The sequence below is a fragment of the Alnus glutinosa genome, chromosome 8 (genome assembly GCF_958979055.1).
Source record: "Alnus glutinosa chromosome 8, dhAlnGlut1.1, whole genome shotgun sequence".
In the NCBI taxonomy this organism is placed as follows: Eukaryota; Viridiplantae; Streptophyta; class Magnoliopsida; order Fagales; family Betulaceae; genus Alnus; species Alnus glutinosa.
This window is the reverse complement of record NC_084893.1, coordinates 21,298,141-21,308,361: the sequence shown is the minus strand read 5'-3', so window position 1 is coordinate 21,308,361 and position 10,221 is coordinate 21,298,141. Positions and strand designations below refer to the sequence as shown.

At 35.1% G+C, this 10,221-nt stretch overlaps 1 protein-coding gene across 1 annotated transcript; it reads left to right on the top strand.

Annotated features, from left to right (window-relative positions):
- Positions 1 to 4,514: 4,514 nt before the first annotated feature.
- On the top strand, positions 4,515 to 9,782 carry LOC133875964 (probable beta-1,3-galactosyltransferase 14). The gene is made up of 7 exons (XM_062314254.1): positions 4,515 to 5,031; positions 5,586 to 5,738; positions 5,825 to 5,907; positions 6,004 to 6,103; positions 6,727 to 6,840; positions 8,602 to 8,744; positions 9,383 to 9,782. The coding sequence occupies exons 1-7, from the start codon at positions 4,673 to 4,675 to the stop codon at positions 9,466 to 9,468; spliced, it is 1,038 nt and encodes a 345-aa protein (XP_062170238.1). The 5' UTR covers positions 4,515 to 4,672; the 3' UTR covers positions 9,469 to 9,782.
- The last annotated feature ends 439 nt before the right edge of the window (positions 9,783 to 10,221 follow it).

The following is a 10,221-nucleotide window of genomic DNA, read 5'->3' as shown; positions in this document are numbered from 1 at the left end:
TGCCTGATGGTCAGAAAACAAATGTCTAACGGGGATAGCATAGCCTTAAAAATCCCTGCTGCAAATCAGGAAAAGTAACAAAAACGAAAGATTTAAAACACCCAAGAAAAAACAAAAAGATTATGGTTCAGTGGAGTGGGAGAGAACAAAATGGGGATTAATTGTTGTATCATGGCCTTTGGAAATAGTGGGCAAAATGCTAGTTTTGGCTGCTTGTGCTCTCTCAACTACATTGCCATATCAGATGAAACCCATGCAAAACACACTCAGGCCCCCCCCCTTAAGCCCCACACTCCTTACACTAGATCACCCACATCACTTTAGCATTCCACAATCTACTGACACACCTTAACCCTTTTCTATTCTTTCACCTCAAACCCAATTGTGAGCTACTACACAAATTACCTATTGCCCTTTCTTCTAAACCAACCACTATATGATTCCCCAACTTCTTACTTCCACACATCTTATTGGATTTGGCTTAGGTATTGTAAAAAAATTTACAGTATATTATAAGTGCTGTAGTATTTTCAATGGTTTAGTTTTGATTCCAAGTTTTCCCTGAGAAAGAAAGTGAAATTAAACATGAACCCGTTGAAAAAACTACAACACATGTTGTAGGTTTCACACTAATCTTCCCAAGTTTTGTGATGTCTCTTCTATTCTTTCCAAAACCTGTGCCACTTTCATTTCTTCACCAAATGTCTGTCGCCCCATAAATGTATGGGGCTCCCTATTCCAATGTTTGCCAATACCCCATTCGGGCCATTCACATGCACTTATGTTACATTTGGTTCGCAAAATGGTTATTCCATTAGAAAAAATAAATGGCTTTTGTTAGAAATGAAAGAAAGTAGAATAGAATAGCCTTGGTATTAGAGTATATGATAAACATCTGACACTTGGAATAACCATTCTTTCTTGGGTAATGAGAATGACTATTTCAAAGCTATTTCATTTTACATTTTTTTATTTTCAATAAAAACTATTCTTTTTCCTAATGGAATAGTCATTCCGCATACCAAAGGTAACCTTAGTCTATCGCAGCCATTAATGCCCTTTACCCAACTTCTCTATTCTTCACCCCACTTGAATGTCCTTCTGAATTTCCCTTTACCTAACGTTTTTTCTTTATCCCCTAAAATCTTTCTTCATTTCCCATTTGAAACCCTATTGAACATGCACACCACCACACTTTAACACACACACACACACCTTCATATGAAATATGATAAGTTACAACTTCTATACAACTCTTGTACGATTTTAACAACTTTTTTCCAAACTAACCATTCGATCTAGAAATACTGAACTGGAACATTGTGAATTATTATTCTACAAACTATTGTCAATTGAATAATTAAACTCATGACTGCTAATCATTGACTCTCAATTGAAAGGTTTGTGAACTCAAACGTAAAGTATAGGGTAATTTGATATATATATATAAATAAGAGTGAAATCTTGTATGATGAAAACCTCAATACATTAAGTAATCGCATGTAACATTATAGAAACATTAGTACTCAATATGGAATTTATAATCTCGATATGAGACACGAAATATCTCCTTAAGATAAATTTGACGAGAATTGATTATTTTAAGTTTCTTGCCCGAGCATTTTAGTAAAAAAGTTACTAAAATAAGTACTCTTTAGAATATAATTTTGAAAGTATAAGAATAATAAAGAGATTAAATTGGATACTCAAGAAATCAAGAGGCAATAAAGTGACAATAGTTTTAGTTTAATGTATTTCTCTACAAATATTTCATAGAGGGATCGAATGCAATATTTAGTAGTTCAGCTCTTATATAATTGTTTTATTTTTTTTAAAAAAAAACCTAGAGTGCATTTGTATTTTTATAGTGGAATAAAATACAATTAAGAGTGTTGTCAGGGGTTATAACTTTTACCACAAGTTTTTGTACAAACTAATGTGACATAATTAGTGAAATGACTAAGCAAAAATCTTATTTGTTAATTTAATTAGTTAGTAGCTGACTTGTTAATTATATACTCTTAATCATTTCATAAATTATGGACTGCTACATCAATTTGTAAGAGACTTGTAGTAAAATTTGTATTACCCTAATCATTTTCCTATAATTAATGGTAACTTTGGGCTAATTATGAAATAATAGAAGTCTAAGTTGGTAGCTCAATATATAAGGTGATGTAAATAATGTTATAATCAAGAGAGCTATTAAACATCTATATTTTGTTCATCTCTTTTGTAAATCCATTATTGAACTTGGGAGACCTATTTGTAAATCTACCATTGAATTTGTCCCACATATTTAATCTAGATTTGCCCATATCTTATATGGAGATAGATAAGGATGAGTAAAAAGATGGAAACAAAACATTTATCTATAATCAATGAAGGAAGAATCTTTATTAAAGCTCTAACCTATTTGATGTGTGATTTCTCTTCCTTCTATAATGAGACTCTACCAAACCCCATTGTTGGCCCATGAGACTCATTCGTAACTCTTCATTAAATTTGTTAAGTGGATACAAAGCTCTATATACCTACTTATTCTAGTGGAATTAGGACATAAAGACTAAAAGATTAACTTAAAGGATTAAATAAAATCATTAATCGTGTGTTATAAGCCTACCTCAATTTCGGATCGGAGCATTTACATTCGGCTCATCCAAAATTATTCTAAATTTTAGCTTAAAAAATGACATTTTTGTTTTTGTTTTTTAACTAGCTACCTACTTTTTGAAAGCACGTACATCCCGCTCTCTATTTTAGCTATTCAATTTAATTATATTATTTTTCAAAAATTTCTTTATTCTTTGCAGGCTGTGGTGTGAGCAAAACCCACGGTATAGTGGTTGGTGGTAATGGATGTTAAATTGGAGGTTGCAGAGGTTGGTGCAAAATCAATGTCAACACGAGCCTTCAAATGGAAGGAAACAATGAAAAGGGACAAGAAAAAAGAAAGGAAGGGATGGAGTGATTTTCAATGTTTTCAGTCTATTTGGTTTTGTCCATGGCCTTATTATTGCCTCTTCTCCATTATTACTAGAGATAAATGTAATTTTGGTTAATGTGATTTGGGGTTTTGACAAATAAAATTTTGAAGTTTTATAAAAAGTACGAATTAGTTCACGTAGTTAGAAATGTTAACATAATCCGTTAATGTACCGCATCGGCACGAATCAGGCTGGCCAAATGGGGTGGCCAAGCCACCTCATGGCCATTGAAAGTAGTTCGGCCACTCATCAATGTTTTTTTTGCACCCTTATTTAGATTGTGTTTAGAATTGCGATTTCATAGATAAAAGTGCGATTTTAAACCAAATTGCAAAAAATAAATCGTTCGTGAAATGTGTTGTTAAAAAATTGTGATTTGAAAATGTAAAAAATTTGATTTTTCAAATCGTAGGCAAATTGATACTTTTTTAAAGACGCAGAATTGTAAAGCCTGACCTGCGATTTTGCCAAACGCTTAACCATGTTTTTAAAAATTACTTTTTCAAATAACACATTTTAAAATCATCATTTTGTAATCGCATTTTTTTAAAATCGCAAGCTCAAACGGACGCATAGCATATTAACAGATTTTGTCAACTTTTTTAATGGCAATGACTAATTTGTTATTTATTTATTTATTTTTTTGCTTACCTCAGGAAGTGATTAATTAATTTTTAATTATTTGATCAAATAGAATAAAACATTAGGTAATGATTTATTATAAATCACAATTATAGCTACTAGTTTTTGAGATTGAAAAAACAATATGTATGCATTCCTACTAGTCTTACTAAATTTTATTCACCAAAGTAGTTAAAAATCACTTTTCTCTATTTTGATGAGCCACTTTTTTAAAGTTCCCCCAGCAGCTTCATTATTTTAACTATTCACTATCACTATTCCATTTAAACGATACTTTTTCAAATTTCTTTATTCTTTCTCTGTTGAATCTTTTTTATACAATAAGCTACCATACATCTTCATCTTGAGATTAGATCGTTGCTAAGAAATTTACTGAAGTTTTCATTTGCTTCTCAATCAAATTCAAGAAAGAAAAAAAGAAAAGACAAATGAAAGAATCACAAAGTTTGTGTTCGAGACAAAGAAACTTTTATGTCCATGAAATAAGAACATCATCGTGTGTGAGAGAGATGGGAGATGGGAGAAGAAAGGAAAAAAAATGTACTGTGATCATGTAAGAGAGAAATGAGAAATAAAATTGGTGAGGGAGTTGGTGAGTGAATACTACTCATCAAAATTGGTGAGTATTTTCACTCACCAAAACTTTTTGGTTAAAACGGTGAGGTTGCTAAGAGTGATTTTTTAGTGTTATTATCAAATCGGCTCACCAAAATAGCTTAAACTATTTTGATGAGGGTCCTAGAAATGCTATAAAAAGATGGTGTTAATGTTTTTTTAGTAGTCGAAAGTAGACCAGGGACAAACTCGAACTCGGGCCCAGTCCTGGCCCAAAGATCCAGACGGACCAGATCCGAACCCATATTGCCAACTGCCATTAACAGAACCACGAAGCTTCTCCGAGACCACTAAGACTGTGACTCACTGAGTCTCTCTAATTTTCTCTGCCATGAAAGCAGACCTCACACCAGCCATCCGTACAATCCCACGAACCCTAGACCTCTTCTAGTCTAGGGTTTTCCTTTTTCTCCTTGTCTTTCACCACCATGCCTTCCTCGCCCAAGGTCTTCCACGCGCAGCACCGCCCATCCCCGTCGCCGCGCAGATCGACGGTCCTGATCCTCGCCAGCTGCCTCCTGATCGGGTTCACGGGGTTCATATTCGGACTCGTGGCAATCCTCGGCCCGGGCATCTCGCCGAACAGATGCTCGAACGCCGAGCCGAGATCGGTCCGAGTGGTGTGGGAGAGAGGCGCTGGCGATGGGAATGCGAACGGGATTGGTGGGGATCCGAAGCGGCACAAGGTGATGGGGTTTGTGGGCATTCAGACCGGGTTCGGATCCGCTGGTCGCCGGCGCTCCCTGCGCCAGACTTGGATGCCGTCCGATCGCCAAGGCCTTCAACGGTACCGATTCCGCTTTTCCTGCTTTCACTGATATCAATCTTAGCTTTAAATGTTCGTAGGTGCCTTTGCATGTATGTACATACATACGTATGTATCAAAATGCTATGGTTCGAGCTAGTATTCTAGTGATTTACAATTCTAGTTCAAATTTTGAAGAATGAGAATCAATTCTCTGGAGGTGAGAGATGAATTGAAGTAGTCAAACAATTTAGGATCTATATAGAAAGTGAAGGAGGAGTTGATCTCTAAAGTATTTTGGTGGGTCATAAGTATTTGATATAGTATTAAAATTTTACAAAACGAAATTATGGAAATAATTCGGTGAGCGTAGATCGAACGTGGGACCTTCAAATTGCGTGTGGTAAGCATTAGATGGAGAAAGTTTTGTGTGAAAAGAGGATTTGATGTAGGCCATGATTTCAACAGGAATATAGCGATTTTTTTTTTAACTATATTAATTATTGCAGTTAGCTGATACTTGTCATCTGCTTTGGAAATTAATAACATTAGTCCTTCTATTCTAATCACTTTACGGATTGGAATATGGCTTGCAGCTTGGAAGAAGCAACTGGTTTAGCTTTCAGGTTTGTCATTGGTAAAACCAATGATAAATCAAAGATGTCTGAACTCAAGAAGGAGGTGGCAGAATATGATGATTTCTTGCTATTGGATATTCAAGAGGAGTATAGTAAGCTCCCATACAAAACGTTAGTGCAAACTGTAATATAATGGATGTCTTTCATGCTTTTAGTTTGTTACCATGAAATCAATCTCCTCACTGTTTTTCTTGCAGGATAGCTTTCTTTAAAGCTGCATATGCACTTTTTGATTCTGATTTTTATGTTAAAGCAGATGACGACATATATCTAAGGCCAGGTGACTGGATTGATAAGGCTGTTCTTCAATATACTTCTATGCTTTCATTCTGAGATTTTCTTGGCATTCAATTAATCACTTCCCATTAATTGTCAGATCGCCTCTCACTGCTCTTGGCTAAAGAGCGGTCTCATTCTCAGACTTACATCGGGTGCATGAAAAAAGGCCCTGTTTTCACTGACCCTAAACTCAAATGGTTAGTTCTGTTTTCTTCATTTGACATCCATGATTTCTATGGTTTTCATTTATCTGCATTTTGACTTAATATCAGGGTGATTGTTAATCCCCCTTTCTTGCTACTAATGTCTTGCTGCTCAATTATGGAAAAACCACACACATTCACAAAGGAAGGAAGGGAGGGAGGGAGGGAGGGAGATCATCAATAGTAACTAGATTATGCTGTTCTTTTTTTATTTTTTTGATAGGTAATAAACGAACTTGATAGGTAACTAGAAGAAAATGGATGAAATGGCTAAATGATGCTAATTTATCAGCTTTCTTTATTTTTGTTTGGCTCGTACTACTGTAACTGTGAAATGATATGAGCTAAATTGAAGAGGTCAAATAGTCGATGATACATGTCTTATATATATTCTTTGCTATCTATTTCAAACTCTCTCTCTCTCTCTCTCTCTCTCTCTCACACACACACACACACACATATATATAATGATTTTTCTATTTGCTCATGATTTGACCTAGTTGACCTGATTATGATATTTCACTCACTTAAGGTGATTAGTTATTAGCAGCAAAGATAGTACCTTTTTTTGTTTTTTCAATAATAAGGATGTGATCAATTCAGTTAAATTAATGCAGGTACGAGCCACTCTCCTATTTGCTTGGAAGGGAGTACTTTTTTCATGCTTATGGCCCAATATATGCTCTTTCTGCCGATGTTGTTACAAGCTTGGTTGCTCTTAGGAACAATAGGCAAGTTTTTTCCTTTGCTGGTACCTCCCTCCTAATATTAAAGACACTCAAGCATCTCTGACTTTGTTCCAGTTGCATCTGTTAAAATAATAGGGTAACTGATGTTCATCATGAGATGTAACACTAGATGTATTGATTAATGTTTGGTAGGCCTTGAAGTTTTTATTTTTAGGAATTTAAAGTTGGTATTTATACAACCATATAGAGAGAAGTGGGACTGATCTCCACCATAAATGTGGGGGTGGAGAAGTTAGTCGTGTTTGTGGGGGTCTTCTATGGTTGCGGTGTTTCTCGCTCTAGTTAGGTGTTTTCTGTTGTATACTTCTTATGTACGTAGAGTCGTCTTACGCTTTTAATAAAATTTTCGACTGATAAAAGAAGTGGGACTAATGATTGGCCTTTTCCAGTCCTGCAAATTCTACAGAATACCATTGTTTTATTAGTTAGAGAAATAATAGTAATCTCAAAAATCTTCTCAACATTTTAATAGAAACTTCCCACTCCTCTCCGTTCTCAGTCCTCGGTGTTTTTAAGATTATTTGGTAACATCTGAAATGTTACGTTCTAGTCATATTTTAATATGCATGTTTTGCATGTTAAATCTGTCTAGCAGAAAATGCATGGGATGTCCACATATGTACATGCTCAATCTATACTTTTTTTTTTTGTTGTTAATTTCTTCTTTTTTACACAATTCAAACATATGACCTGCCCCAACCCTTTGTTGCCAGCTAAGCTAAGGCCCAGGGGGGATGAATGTGTCCAACTTTATTTGTTGCAATAAATTATTAAATTTTGGAAAACGTACTACCTGTTGACAGCATCTTCAATTTAAAATTTATGGCTAAATATCTTTTCTTAGTGTGTCTAAGATGGAGAGCTGAGTGTTTGGTTCTCTTCCTCTAGCTTTTTAGAGAAAAAGTTCAGAGTAAAACAAAGTATATTTTAGCGAATGCCTAATCTTTTTGTGGTTGAACTACTTTCCCCCCCCCCTCTTTCCTTTATTTTAAGTTGTTAATCTTGAATGACTGGTAGTCAGTGCCATCTTCCCTCCCCCGCTTCCCCAAACAAAAGAAAGCCCAAATCACTGGAAGTTATATGCTCATGGGTTCACCTGCAATATCAGTTGTCCAAAGGACTGGAGGTTTTAGGCCTCACATCTAGATGGGCTTCCATTAGACGTAGAATACGCTCCATACTGAAGATATTTTGATTGATTTAATTTGATCTTGTGGTGTGAAAACCTCTTGTCCTTCCCTGTAATAAAGAGAAGAGATAAACGTCACCTTTCGAAGGATGTGGTTAAATCATATGCATTTTTATCCATACTGTTTAGCTGCATAGATATCTTATTAGGATCTATTAATAGGTAGGGCTTGATTCTTGGTTGTCTATACTTTGATAATCTGGTTATCGCCCCTCTGGTTCTCTGAGTAGTAGCTGAAACCCAAATATAATATTAGAGCTTACATTCATTGTGCTAACATGATTGCTTTCGAGTCACAGCCAGCAATCCTGCTTTTGTTTTTTCCTCCCATACAAAACTTGATATAATGAATGAAAATTTGTATGCTATATTATTAGCAATTTGTTTTCTTTTGCTGAAATGGAAATGCCGTTTGCTTACCTTTTAGGGGGAGCATGAGGGAGAAAAATGATAACAGATGCACTGATGCAAATGTACAAATGATGCCCTTTTCCTTTACCAATTTCAGAATCTCTACTTGTATATAACGTGTTTCATCTTGTTCGAAATTGCAGTTTTAGGATGTTCAGCAATGAGGATGTTACAATTGGGGCATGGATGCTTGCAATGAATGTCAAACATGAGAATAATCAAGCACTGTGTGAACCAGATTGTACACAGTCATCTATTGCAGTCTGGGATATTCCCAAGTGTTCAGGTTGGTGTTACCTCAAATAAACTATAGAAGTAAATAATGAAAAAGAAGCCAAAGGTCCAGAGTTTTTTCTGGTAGTCTATAATTTCCTCACTCCCTCTCTACAATTAACTACAGACACTCATGTATTTTTATCTGTGCATTATGGGGACCTCAAAAATGTCCACCTGATGCCGGGTGACTACAATAGATAACAGTATATTGAGAATTTGGACTTCTGATGGAGATAAAAACTGTTCCACGTCTAACAAATATCATCCCATTTTCTTTTCTTATTACCTTTGACACACATTTATCCTCTGGCATGTAGTTTATAGTATAGTAAGTATAAAAACGATAATCATTGCAAAAGATTGGAGTCATCGCAAGGATGATGAGGAAAAGTTTAATAAGTGACCTTTTACTTGATAAAATTAATAACAAATCTGTGCATGATAAAGGCATGAGTCTGTGCTATAAATTCAATGTTAATCTCTTTTCACTTGCTTCATAAAATATTATGGAATGTATCTTATTCGTGAGAGTGAGGACTCAGGAGGAGGATAAAAATTCTTCAAAAGTGCTTTGGTTATTGCTTAATAAAGGTTTATTTACTACTCTAGGAGAGGAATATATGTTTCATGACCTTGCACTTCATGCAGGGCTCTGTGACCCAGAAAAGAAGCTATTAGAACTTCATCAAAAGGAGAGCTGCTCAAGGAGCCCTACTCTGGCTTCTGATGACTAGCATTCGTGCGTGCATATATTTTTCCCTCTCGAAGCCAATAAACAGAGAAGTTGAATCGAAGAAGCACTTGCCCCTTTAAGGTCACTGCTGATACCAGATGTTATTCAGTTTTTTTCAATTTTCACCCATATTTGGTTTTTGTAATCTATTCTTTCTTTCTTGTTGTAAGTTGGTAAAAAAGAAGGTAGAATTTTGTACTATACAGCTTTAGACTTAACTCTTTTGAGGGGATCAAAGTTAATAGAGTATAGGAAGACAGGTAGCATTAGAGACATAAACTTCAATTTCTTTAATCAAATATCATTCTTTCAAAATTTCTACAGCTCGCATCAGTATTATCAAATTCGCATCAGTTTTATTCTACTATTAATTGTTGTTTTGCTATTGTTAATATTATCTTTATTATCAAGAAGTATACATTATTGGTAGAGAACCGGGTAACTTTGTAAAACTGATTGACGATGGTCTAATAATTTTAGAAGTAAAAGGAAACCACTCTGCTAATCTGCGCAGTTTAAGCCAATTCAACTAAACTACATTTCAAATTGGACTTGACAAGTAATAAGGGCGTACATGTGGATGAATATTAACCGCGTGTATTCACTATCTGCAATTATCTGCACGCACGAATGTGGACACGGTTAATAGTCATCCACATATTAATAGCAAAAATCACTATCCGCATATGCAGATACGGATAATAGTTTTAGGGTATGTGAAAATTAACCGCATCCGTATATTCTTTATAATTCA